Source organism: Bos indicus, chromosome 1 (assembly GCF_029378745.1).
Source record: "Bos indicus isolate NIAB-ARS_2022 breed Sahiwal x Tharparkar chromosome 1, NIAB-ARS_B.indTharparkar_mat_pri_1.0, whole genome shotgun sequence".
Taxonomy (NCBI): domain Eukaryota; kingdom Metazoa; phylum Chordata; class Mammalia; order Artiodactyla; family Bovidae; genus Bos; species Bos indicus.
Window position 1 is genome coordinate 87,925,624 of NC_091760.1, and position 13,556 is coordinate 87,939,179.

The 13,556-nt window shown below is 42.6% G+C and overlaps 2 protein-coding genes across 4 annotated transcripts in view; one reads left to right on the plus strand and one right to left on the minus strand.

The window, feature by feature from the left end:
• Window positions 1-13,556, plus strand: part of PEX5L (peroxisomal biogenesis factor 5 like) — a 319,912-nt gene that overhangs the window by 297,963 nt on the left and 8,393 nt on the right. Inside the window, exon 15 of one of the 2 annotated variants that reach the window (XM_070791543.1) lies at window positions 253-4,262. The exons of the other annotated variant lie outside the window; for it this stretch is intronic. Within the exon in view, the coding sequence (XP_070647644.1) occupies window positions 253-259 (7 nt within the window). The 3' untranslated portion in view covers window positions 260-4,262. Of the gene's footprint in view, window positions 1-252; window positions 4,263-13,556 lie in introns of those variants that run through there. 2 annotated transcript variants of the gene reach the window in all.
• USP13 (ubiquitin specific peptidase 13) overlaps window positions 3,562-13,556 on the minus strand; it is a 131,233-nt gene continuing 121,238 nt past the window's right edge. For both annotated transcript variants that reach the window (XM_019959325.2, XM_019959332.2), the window contains exons 20-21: window positions 9,937-10,021; window positions 3,562-8,355 (exon numbers count right to left, since the gene is read on the minus strand). In XM_019959325.2, the coding sequence (XP_019814884.1) occupies window positions 8,262-8,355; window positions 9,937-10,021 (179 nt within the window). In that variant the 3' untranslated portion in view covers window positions 3,562-8,261. The remainder of the gene's footprint in view (window positions 8,356-9,936; window positions 10,022-13,556) is intronic.

Consider the following 13,556-nt stretch of genomic DNA (forward strand, 5'->3'; position numbering starts at 1 on the left):
CTTCTGCAATGCGGGCAGATTCTTTACTATCAGAGCACCAGGGAAGCCCTCAATAGCAAGTTATAACGGGAAAATTGATGACTCAAGATTGTTCTTTTAAAATTTACAGAACTGTTAACAAAGTAAGTTCACTAAACTAGAAAGGAAAATGTAAAACTCTGGGAAGAGTTCAACTGGGTAACTTTCTTAAATTAATCCTGTCTCCCTCACACCCCGTCCTAAGATGGCTATCTTGCTTCCTCTTCCCCTCAGAAAATAAATGCAGGAAAGAACTCCCAGACTCACGGCATTGTGTCCTGGTCTCCTCACCATGGCATCTGCCTTCCTCCTGTCCACGCACAAGTCTGCCTAAAGTCAGCTCCAACTCTGGCACCAGATTCTATCTCCTCTTGGCTGTTCGAGAACAGAGGATCAGCACTTCTGCCCTCTCCCTCCTACACCCTTCACATTCTTTATTTGACCATCTTATTTCTCATAGTTAAAAGGAAAAAGTTCTCTCAATCCCACTCAATTCCCTTAGCAGTCACCACCCCACTTTCTTTCTTTTGTACCAAAACTCCTCCAAAGAATTGTCTGTATTCATGTTTTGCAATTCCTCTCCCAAACTGCTCCCATGGAGACTACACATGACTCCAAGTTGATCAGTCTCACAGTGAACTCATCTTACTCAGCCTACCACAGTTATTTGGTCACTCTCACTTCCTCAGGATGCTTTCCTCACTTGGCTTCCATTTCCAGGCACTGTGCTCTTGGTTTCCGTGCACGACAGTGGCCACTCGTCCCTAGGCTCCTTTGCTGGCTCGTCTTCTCCCTGACTTACGTTCAAGGGCTCAGCCCCTCAACCTCTATGTTATTTCCAGTCTCCCTCCATTGAGAATCCCACCCATCTAGGTACCAACCACTCCCAATTTTATATCTACAGTCCAGACTTCTATCCAAAGTCCAGAGTTGTATAGTATGTTCAGCTTCCTAATCAACATCAGCCATGGAGCTCTAATAGGCACTTCAACCTCAACATGTTCCCAACCAGGCTCCTGACCATCTTTCCCCACCACCAGCTGTAACCTCACCACACCCCCTCACCACATTAGCTGACTGCAACTACATTCTTCGGTTGCTCAGAAAAAAACTTTGGGGGCAGCTTTAGCTACTCATTCCCTCACACCCCACATCCCCTCCATCAGGAAATCCTATTGGCCTTACATTCAAATGTATCTAGAATTGCCCATCCACACTGCCCCCACTGATACCACCCATCCCTTTGAGCATCAGTATCTCCCCTTGGTCACCACAGTAGCCCCTATTTCTGTCCTTGTCTTCCTGTCATCTCAGCTAAACAAAGAACAATCTCCCTGAAAATTTGGGTAGAGCAGTTCAGGGCTCCCCATTTTACTCTAGAGTCAAGCCCTTCCAATGCCTCTTTGGCTAAGGCAATCTGGCCCCCACTCTCCTCCTTCCCTTCTAACCACATTGGTTCCCTTGCTGCTTCTCCAACATATCAGATACGTTCCAACCCTGGGGCTACTACTCCAGCCTGGTCCCTCTGCCAAGTGTATCCTTGCCCCCGACATCTATTTGGATGAATGACGCCTTCACCTCCTTCAAGTCTTCTTTCAAGTCTCACCTCCAAATGACACCTTCCCTGGCCAGGTACTTCCCAGATTTAGTACCTCAACGTGCATGCCCATTCCTGCTCTACATTTTTTTCCTGAGAGACTCAGTAAGTTTTAACATACCATTTACTTATTTCTTACATTTAGTATCTCTCTTTGGTAGAAAATTAACTTAGCAAGGGCAGAGAGCCATATCTACTTTGGTTACTGATATGTCCAAGACAAGACATATCCTGTCCATGGGATCGCAGAGTTGGACACAACTGAGCGACTGAACAACATGTCCAGGAAAAACAATGTCCAGCACATAGTAGATGGTTAGTAGTTTCTGAATGACGAACCATGCTATACAGATTAACATAATAAATTGGAATCATCTTAATGGAATCATCTTTAGAAAATCACTTGGGAAAAAAGTCAGTGTTGTAATTTTTTTTTAATTTTTAGATTAAAACAATTGGTCAAAACTTCCACAGAGTCAAAATGCTACATGAGTTAAAATGATGACATAAAATACCACAGTAAAAATACCCTGTGTCCACCAAACCATCAGATACTTTACACAACTCATCATAAGTCCTATGCCCACTAAACAGATGAGAAGACCGAGTCTCAGGATATTAAGTACTTACCAAAGTCACAGAGCTAGTCTGTGTTGGAAATAGGATTTGAATTCGTCTATATGCTTCTACTCTTGCCATTACTCCACCCTCACTTCCTACCTCACTGAAAGACTCTTCCTAGTAGATTTTTTAAATAATTGGTTACATAGGGATGAGAATTACTCACCATTTTCCTGTTAAATTTCTCCACTATGACTGAAGTTTGTCACTGACGACATCTGAAAAGCTGAAGAGTTCAAACAGCACATACACACACTGGTAAACTCTGCTACTGGACAAGATGGGCTATGCCAACCAGCAGCAGCTGGCTTGCAAACAACTGTCCTAAAACTACAATTCTCTAGGCAGTAAGCAACCTCTCACTATCCCCATCATTTCCTTCTCCTCTTAGTTCCTCACCAAAACAGATGATATGAAACTGATGTCAGTCTTTTTACTTGGATTTTAGAGATAAATAGGTTTTTTTTTTTAATTTAGGTATTAAATGAACATATTTTAAGTAGCAATTAACATGCCCTAGATGGCAAGCAAAATAAGGCCCCTGATAGGTGTCCACATCCTAATCACCTTACATGGCAACAGGAACATTGCAGCTGTGATTAAGGACCCTGAAATGGGAAGATTATCCTGGACTATCTGGGTAAATGCATGTAATTACAAGGGTCTCTGTAAGAAAGAGGCAGGAGATACGACAATGGAAGCGGGTGCTGGAGTGATGCCAGTACTGTCAGAACCAAGGAATGAACCATGGAATGCCAATAGCATTCCCAAACTGGAAGAAGTGGGGAATGGATTTTCCCCTCCAGCTCCCCTCCTGCTAACACCTTGATTTTAGCCCTGTGAGACCCACTTCCAGACCTCTGACCTAATGTATTGTCTTAAGCCACTAAACTTGTGGTAATTTGTCACAGCAGCAATAGGAAACTCATATAGCCTAGAAATATTGTCTTAAAAATGCTGAAGTCTCTTGATTCAACTAGTGCTGATTCTGCTTATACCTACATTAAGGAAGCCATTAGCAAACTGAGAAGCAGGGAACCACAGAAAGGTCTTAACTGATTCCAGTATTCAGCTTGGCACTCAATAGAGAAGAGACCACAGACTCCCACCGCCCTGCCCCTCCCTCCTTAACAGAGGTAACATATTGCCATCACCAATGTTCCACTATTGATGGGGACCCAGCAGCCCCAGTGCCCACACAAAGAAACCCTAAAAAGAAATAAAATTAGTTACCTGTTCGAGTCATGGATAAAAACCTGCAAAAGGCAAGATCAGTTCACCTGGCGGTTTTACGAAAGAAAAAAGAGCCACAAAGGAACCTCAGATTGTGAGAATAGCTTTTAATTTTAAAAGAAGTGAAGCAATAAATCATCCATCTCTCTTTCCATCACAGGCAAATAGTCTCCCAAAACATTTGAGATATTTCAAACAACAACTGTGACTAGTGCAAAATAAACACCGACTCTTCAGGAACCAACCGAGCAGATGGGTGCAGGCCTCCGCGGAGGCCAGGCGGAGCGGCCAGATGTGCACATTTATTTCAACATGCCCGGCCCTGGACAGATGAAAACAGTGGGAGGGGAAACCACAAGAGAATGTTGCCCAAAGTGAAACAAGCCTGCCCAACACCCTCATGTGGCTAATATCCTTGGCACCTGGAAGATGCTTTAAAAAGAAACCCAAAGTCAGCAGCTTTTAGGCAAAACTGAAGGAACAGGGTTTGGGCTCACGTGTTTCTGGTTTTCATTTGGGGTCTTCTATATACATATATTGGTGCTTAGGTAGAAAAGTCTGCTTTCTAGAAGGCATTCTGTAGCTCACAGTGCTCCCGACTCCAATGAAAATGTTTGTGCTGCTTCTCTATGGATGCTTTGCAGAATTACCTTCCATGCCCACGTGATCTCCACTACCTCCCCCGCACCACCTGACCCAGAGGAGCGCTGTCCAACAGAAGTGCAACACGTGTCTAATTTCAATCTCTTTTGGTAGCCACATTAAAAAAAGATTAAAAGGAAGTGAAACTTTATCAATGTCTTGATATGTCTAAAATACTGTCATTTAGCACACAGTATAAAATATTGATGCAATATTTTGCATTCTTTCTGGTATTAAGCCTTCCAAATCTGGTATGCATTTTCTGTCTACAGCACCACATTTCCAGTCATAAGCCACATGTGGCCATGGATGACTGTGTTGAATCACATGGGTCTACAGAATCATAACACAAACTCTTCCAGGATGATCTACTGAGTAGGGAATCTCTGTGGCACTGCCTGGGCGATCTTATACACCAACTTAAGGGTACAGAAGCTTGTTCTGTAACATAGAATTTTCGACCTTAGGTAAAGCATAGAATCACAATTTATCTAGCCCTGTCCCCCCATCCTGCTTCCCACACCAGCCATCTCCCCACATGGATGATGTGATGCAGCAACCGTGATGCCTACCGGATGAAAAGAAGACATCATTTCTGTGGTAGAAAAACTTACTTGAGGATCACAGCTATAACTGAATTAGAATAAGATAATATTCCATAAAGGTTACAGAGCTTAGCTGAAGGTAGTTCTGATGTTTTTCAGGGCAAGATGTGCTGTAAAGCAGATTTTTCATCTTTGAGGAAAAAGATAAAGGTAACAAAATACTGACTGGGAAGTGGAGAGGGGAAAAAAAAAAGAAAGTAATTACCCAAGAAACTGGGACTAGAAGTTGGGGTGGGGACACTAAAAACAAGACAAGTTCAAAAGTGGGATGTGTGAGCTATTAGAAACATAACATCTAACCTCTATGTGCCCTCACATCTCACATGTGTGACCATAGTAGCAAATGTAGGAAAATAGAATTGAATGTTAGGGCAGAAAGGGACTCCTGAGCTTATCTAGTCTAACCCACTCATTTTAAGGAAAAAGGCCTGGGGAGATAAAGCAACTCGGCCCCATGTCACTTAGAAGCAGAGTCAGGCTACAAATCCAGGTGCTCTCACTATAGATTGCAGGTAAGGCTCCATCCAGTTCAGGTGAAGGAACCGATGATGTTGGGAGGAACAGGCTACTCCCTACAACCCACAGTGAGCACAGGGGAATGGCAGACACATTCTCTTGTAGGTGGGAGAAAACAGCCAGTCAATTCAAAATATTAAAGCAATGTTGACATAAAATGGCATTCATATGGGACTCTTCCTAATAGTTCTGTTTGCATACTTTTTCTCCCCTCGAAAAAAGAATCCCAATATGAATTAAACTGGATTTCTAATGAATTATGTGGGCATTTAGATCAACTAACAAAACAAGAACCTTGATATGCTGTACGTTTCAAGACACATTCATCAGGATTTTACACAGATGGGTATCAAAAGATATTTACAGGAAGAAAGTGCTCTCTTTCACGTACACACACACACACACACACAGAGTGAGAATTTCACAATTACACCACCGCCTAAGACAAAAGATTCCTAACAGGTTGATGACCAGTTGACAAAATACATTATTCCAGTTTTCGGTCATAAATCATCTCACCTACATACATGTATAAAATTAAGCAGTATATTCCAGACTGATTCCAGGGAAGCCTGCCTTGAACATATTAAGATATACATATTAATACATTTATAAGCATGAAAGAAGACTGATATTTGCTCCAGTTTTCCCCAACTCACAATCTGAAATAAAGAAGAACACATATACAAAACTTTGCCTTGTATAAATAGCCCTTTGTTGTGTGAGGCAGAAAAAAAAGGCAGTCATATTCTACTTTCTTATGATGTGTTTAGGTATCAAAAGGGCTGAATTTCTTTTTCTACTTCATGAATTAAATAATATGTAGCCTAAAACCATATATACTGGCTTGAAACCATTCATTCTGCAAAGTTTTATTATAAAAGTTTTTAATTTGTTCAGAATACACATGCTATTTTTGTCCACATTTCAATCCAAAGCCCCAGTCACCCTCCCACCCTCCAGGAAGGGCCTTCACTTTGTAACTGCAGTCAAAAGAAGTCATTTTCACGTGTGTTCATTATTCTGTGATCCTCAGCCCTAAGGAGACTGGATTTTGTAAAGCTGATTAGTGTGGGGGTTTCCGGGAGAGCCAGGGACTTGTGTCACCGAGTGGGGCTACTTTAGGATGTCTGAGACAATGTGAAAAGGTGACCCCAGTGGGCAGTTTAGTAGAGAGTTACTGCACCGTGAGCTCCCTCCCTCTGCCAATCTCATTTGTTCCCAAACTGAAGAAACATCAGGAGAGAAGAGAAGCACACTCTACTAGCCACACTGGCCCCACACTGCCTGCTTGCTCTCCAGAGGGTCAGCGTATCAGATCTCACCACATTCTCAAAGTGCACCCGGAAAGGAAGAGCAGACTCATCACACCACTGTCAAGAGAAGGAAAGTGAGATGTGGGGGGGATGAGGGGACTTTCCCAGCCATGGGCAGCACCCAAGTCCCCAGGCCTCAGGCTCCACATCCTTCACTCACAAGCCTAACAGATCTCCCATGAGAAGGCCCCCCAATCATAACCAGAATCCTGACTGTTCATAACACACATCTCATAATTCAGTTTCTGGATTTACAGAATTGTGAAATTCTGTGCTTAATTTCACCCCGTTGCTTCTACTTTATTTTCCTACAGTTTCCAGAAAGATCCTTTCTAACCAACCAAAAGCATGTTAAGCAGGCAGCAATAAGTCCTTTTATATTTGACTGCACAATCTGAAATAGAAAGTCCAGAGACCCTAGCATTCGGTATAGAGCAGTAGAAAAATTAGAGACTGCTGTTCAAAATTAGAGACTTTTTCATCACATCTGAAACTCTGATCAAATCCCAGGTTCCAACTAAAATACTGAAATGCCAAAATGGAAATGATGGTCTTTCATAGCATCACAGAAACTTTCTTTGCATCTGAAACCTTTAAACTGCTGATGATCACACTATTGGTCATGGCAGAGAAGCAGTGGAGGCAAGTCAGGAGGTGATTAGCCAAGGGCAGAGATGAAATTCTGCCCCAGAAAACACAGACATGGAGGCAAGTGACGAGCTGGGGGATGAGGAAATTACGGACATATTTGGGACACTTATCATGATTCCAGGGAGTTGTCATGTGTTATGGTAAGAAGAGATCAGCTATTTTAACTAACAACACACGTGCCTATGCCTTAGAGGGAAGGGCTGCTGAGAAACAGAATTCATCTACTTTTGGCAGAGAAAACACTGCTGCTGGGGGCATCTGCGTTCATATCACTAAATGTCACAAGTCCAAGTGAATTCTAGACAGCACTGCAACGGCCCTTCTAATGCTGGAAAACCTAAGTGGGGAACTAATTTTTTTTTAACTGTTCCTGAGATATAGTTTCTTTAAAATATTTACTTGCTTTTTCAACTATTTTAACCATGAGAAACCAACCCGTCACAGCTTTTCTAGTTGACTATAAAGGTCTCACACTCTCAGTCTCACTCTCACACACATTCATACAATTGTATTATGCATTTTGATATGATTAAATTAAAAATATCTTTCATTGCTGATGTTCTAATTGACTATACACAGAGAGATCAGAAGGTGTGTCATGAAAAAAATTATGTCACAAATAGAGCTCAGCCCAGTTACTGATTTTCGATATGAAACCAAAGTGGGCTTTTGGTTTATGGTGGGTGAGGCTACACAACTGGCCCTACTGGTTTCTCTGGGGACCACTACCACTGACCCCAAAGCAAACACGGGGTCTGGCGGCACTTCCCGTTTTCAGTGTGCTAGTGGGGATTCCCCCGCCAGGGATATGAATGCTTTTTAAAAATCATCTTCTTCTTAAACATTTATAAAAAGAAAAACTATCTACAGTAGTGTATTATCACTAATAGAAATTTCCTCCCAGTTCTACTTTAGAAGGCATCAAATGATGTTCTTTAAATAAACTATAAATACCCCACGTATTCCCTCATGTCTGGCTGTCCCAACCTCGTTTTTTTTTTTTTTCTTTTGGCAAATTAAAAAGGCGTACGGCTTCTTCTTGCCAATGTGTACATCTGAGGTTTAGCTTGGTATCCTGCGGTAAAAGTACATGTAGCCCAGGTCTTTAGGGGGCCTTTCTGAGGCACAAACTTTGTGGTCATTGTAGATCACCCATCTGAAAACAAAACACAGAAGCGAGTGATGGATTTCAGTCAGTTCTAGGAAACCGCAGAAGAAAGTTACTGCACCATACTTAAAATAATCAAGATGTTTTAAGATAAACCAAATTCAAGTCTATTGCATCAAAGGAAACAGAACGTTGGCAGAAAGCTACACTGCTCTTTATTCTCAATTCAATCAAGAAGGAGCTCCTAAAGGAGCTTCCAAGCATTGCCATCTGCAGACGTCCCTAGACGGCCTCAGAAATGGAGTCAAAGACATATGTGGCTGTTTCAGTCATAAATAGACATGCAGTGAACAATTATACAACCATTAAAATGTCTTCAAATGATATTTGGTAGAGTGAGAAAATAATATAATATGAAGTGGAGAAAAGCAGATTACAAAATTGTACTTACTGTGTATGAACTTCAAGCTTTTAGAAAAGTTGTAAATACATACATATGCGTGTATACAGACAAACACATACCCTCTTCCCATTGAAAATAGTAAAACAGAAATGTATCAAAATAGAGACTATGGTTCTCTCTCTGCTTCCAGACAACATGTTCTTCATATGATTTTGTATCTTACAAATTCCCTTATGATGAAATTCACGGATTTTTCTATTCTAATTAAGCTATTTTTCTTAAGACATATTTTTAAAAGAGCTGTCATGCTTGGTAATAAAATGAATTCACTATAAATTAAGTTCCTATGCTCAACTATTTTACAAATCAAGTTGAGAAGCCAAGACTTAAATGACAGACGGAAAAGGACCACAGTGGATTTCTGGCTGGAGACCAGTCACTCCTGCAGCAAGAGGTCAGGGTTCTACCAGGAGAGGCCAAGGTTATGTGGTTCTTCAGTGTCCATGTGGCCAAGCGCTGCCTCAAGCAGAGCTGACCCACAGGACAGGCCACTCAGTGGGAGTTCAAGGAAGGGAAACCAGGGGGGCCTTGAGGGATCCAGCCCAGGAAGAAGACTCTGAAGAGAGCAGCAGCCTGACACCCCACAACTGTCTCATTCCCAGCTCACCACACCCCTCACAATTCTTGAAGCCAAGGCTACAACAGGGCGAACACTAGGTGTTAGAGCTGCCAGACAGAACACAGGGTACCCAGTCAAATCTGAGTATCATATAAGCGACAAGTACTTTTTTAATATAAGGATGTCCCATGTAATAGTTGAGACATATTTATCCTAAAAAGTTATTCATCATCTGAAATTCAAACGTAGTAGGGCATCCTGGTTTTCTGGCTTTGCTTCATTTTGTTGGCTAAATCTGGCGATCCTGCAGAGGTTCCAGATACAGACTCGCATTCTTCTGCGGGAAGCCTCTTGACTCTGGGACGTCCCCCTGCTATGATGGTGAACAGTGGCTCTCAGCACCAGCTCTGACACGGCTGCAAAGGCCAAGCTGTTCAGCCTCTCCGAGCTTCAGGGTCTTCATGTATAAAATGGCTTTGAGAGTCTATCCCTACAAGACCACTGTGAGAACCAAATGCCATGACACACGAGACACCTAGCCGAGTGCCTGGCACGTAGCAGGTGCTCAATAAAACAGCTATCATTTTACCTTCTTAAAAAGACTCACCTTCCTTCCTTTTTAATGTGACAAACGTAGTGGCCACTCATTGTAGACGTTCCCATGTGACTGATGAACGCAAATAATTCATACACTACGGAAGAGGAAACAACTCAGTTACTAGGCAGCATTTCTAGAAATAAATAGCACTTCTGTTCAGAATTTAATGCCAAGGAGAATGGAATCCAGCAACTGTTCAGACTTAAAAACAAAATGTATTCAGTTGCTAGGCTGAGAACACATACACACACCCGCAACGTGACAGTAACTTCAACCTGCAAATCATAACCAAACAGGACATAGGAGAGCTGACAGTAAGCGCCTGTCTGAAAAGGGATTAAAAACCCCACAGCCCAGTCTGGTGGCAAGCACGTGGGTCTAAAAGGGTGGTCCTGGCTCCATCACCTCCACGCAGCATGAGGGTGGAGAAGCTGAACTCCTTTCTTCACAGAAATGCAAAATCCACCCACTTTACAAGGCTCTATGAGGCTTAAATGAGCAATTCAGACTAAAATACCACAGAAATGTCAGGATTCAGAGGAAGAAAGCAGATAGCTGTTATCATTTATAGACAGGGATAATGCTCAGAATATACATCCTGTGATTTCTGACTTGCTCATGATGATAAACCAAATGGGACCAAAATTCAGGCTTCACGCTTTCTGAACAAGGAGATATATAGTCTCTTGGAGCCTGAGATGGACATTTATTCTCTAACAAATACCTCCTGCCATCTAGCACAAATGCTGTACCAAATCCACGGTGAACGAATTTCAGCTCATGCTCCCCGGCCAATCTGAGGTCTACACAACACCTTCACAACACAGAGTGGGTGTACAGACTGGTACTCGTCCATCTCCTCAAACCGCTATAGACTACGATGGGATAGGTACAGAAGCGGAGCGAGTGTTCATAATAGTTTGAGAGCACTATTCATGTCTGTTGAATCTAATAAGGGAAAAAATGGGCTTGCCTATTCATTTTTTTGGTACTCAATTTTTGCTGTATTTTGCAAGGGTGTTGGTTCTGGACAGACCCTTTTCTTGCTGCTCCCTCTTTCATCCCTTCTCCCCCTTGCTGTTTACCAGGACTAATCCACGCATTCAGCTAGGAATCCTCAGTCAGTACCGTACACATTGCACACCTCCTCTCCGCAAACATTTTCCCAGGAAATGACTTTCTTTTGGTTGTCCAGATGCCTGACTTCTCTTCTTCCGGACTTTTAAACACTGATGACCTGGGGCTGTGACCTCAGACCTTTCTTCCTTCTATCTTCACACCTACCCCGCACATTCTCTCCCTCCCTCCCTTTTCAACTCTGTTCTCACCACCACCCTCCCTCTCCAAGTGTCTCATGGCATTAACTGGAATTATGTTCTTTTTCATTTCTGGAATGTTTACCACTGATGTATAGAACTACAATTGAATTTTGTATATTGGCCTGTTTCTTGCAATCTTGCTGAAGATTTATTTCCTGCAATCTTCCTGAAGCCATTTACTAGTTCTAATAGTTTTTAAAGTAAATTCCTTAGAATTTTCTATATACATGCGTGCTAAGTTGCTTCAGTCGTTTCTGACTCTTTGCAACCCTATGGACTACAGCCGGTCAGGCTCCCCTGTCCATGGGATTCTGCAGGCAAGAGTACTGGAGTGGGTTGCCATGCCCTCCTCCAGGGGATCTTCCAGACCCAAGGATCGAAACTGAGCCTCTTAGGTCTCCTGCATTGGCAGGCAGGTTCTTTACCACTAGCACCACCTGGGAAGCCCTTCTGTATACAAGACCAAGTCATTTGTAAACAGAAATAGTTGTACTTCTTTCTTGCCTATTTCTTTTTCTTGCTTAACTGCCATGGCTAGAACCTCTTGCACGATGTTAAACAGAAATACTGAAGTGGGTAGCCTTTCCCTTCTCCAAGGGATCGTCCCAAGTCAGGGATCAAACCCAGGTCTCCCTCATTGTAGGCGGATTCTTTACCAGCTGAGCCACCAGGGATGTGGGTAGATGCCCTTTATCAGGTTGAGAAAGTTCCCTTTCATTGCCAGTTTGTTAAGCATTCTCTCCTCCCACCATTTCCTTCAAAATATACACAGAATCGACTACTACTTACCACCTCCACTAGTAACCCCCAATCCAAGTTACCAGCATCTCCTGTCTGAATTAGTACAATACATTCCACTCCTACCAGGGCTCCCTGCTTCCTCCCTTACCCCCTAGCGACCATTCTCAGTACGGCTTCAAAGCTCGCTCTTACACTGGCCCATGACAGCCCCCAACCTCCTCCCACTCTCCTGCTCACTCCACTCCAGCTCCTCCAGCCTCCTGGCTACTACTCAAACATGCACCAGCTACTCCTCTCACTGACAGAGAGGACTTCAAGCCCCACACCTACTGTTCCCTCAACCTGGAACTCTTCTTTCAGATGCCACATGATCCACTCCTCACTTCATAGAGGTCTCAGATCAAATGTCATCTCAGAGAGGCCTTCCTATAAATAGCGACTCCTCCCCTCCTTCCACCCCACTCTCATCCCAACCTTTCTTTACTGTTGTCCATGGAGCTCAAAATAACACCGTATCACATATTTATGTGTGTATTTGTTCACTATCTCCTTTTACCCCAGGCTATGTCCTCCATAAGGACAATAAGTTTGTTTTGTTGGTGGGTTTTTTTTCATTATTATTATTATAAAATTACCAAATATTTATTTCACATGTCTATTTTGTTTACTGGAATATTCCAGGCACAGAAAACAGTACATAGCATGTGGTAGGCATGTCTTGCTCCACCCCATGTCCTGATTTGTTTTTATATCTTTTCATAAACCACCTATAAAAGTATAAATTGGGGTATAAATCAGTGATATTTAAAAAGGAATGAATCAGAGAGGATTGCCTTTCCCATCATCAACTAAGTTTCTGTTGTTATCTATCACATTAACTGACAACTCCTCCCCTCCAACAAACAAAAAAACCAAAAGCAAAATATCACAGGTATGAAACAGAAAACAGACAAGAACAGTTGTGAATGAGAATCATTTTGCCTGGTACTTAGTGATGCAGAGACCTTGTCTGCCGTCCCCAGGATTCCCTAAGAACCCACACCACCTAGTAAACAAGAGTGAGTATGAGCTGAAACTTTTTCATGTTCCTTGACCCTGGTTGGTTTTTAAAGCTCTTTTGGAATAATTTTATATCAAATTCTAAATCTTCAGTTTGAGAGATTTGGGGCTGATCTCGCACTAGGTGGTTACCCTCTTAGAATCTTCATGAAATAAAGAAAGAACATGATCCCTCACAAGGAACTGACCCCCCCAAAGTATGAGAGTCACTCAGTGCAGTTATGACCCCATGGACTACAGCCTGCCAGGATTCCCTGTCCATGGAATTCTCCAGGTAAGAATACTGGAGTGGGTAGCCGTTCCCTTCTCCAGGGGATCTTCCCAACCCAGGGATCAAACCCAGGTCTTCCACATTGCAGGTGGATTCTTTACCATCTGAGCCACCAGGGAAGCCCCAAAACAACACCTTAAAATAATTGAACCAAATATTTAATGAGCACTTTCCAATAAACCAGGGTGATTTCAGTGAAATGTTGCTCAGATACCAACAACCCAGCAGGTTAACAAAAC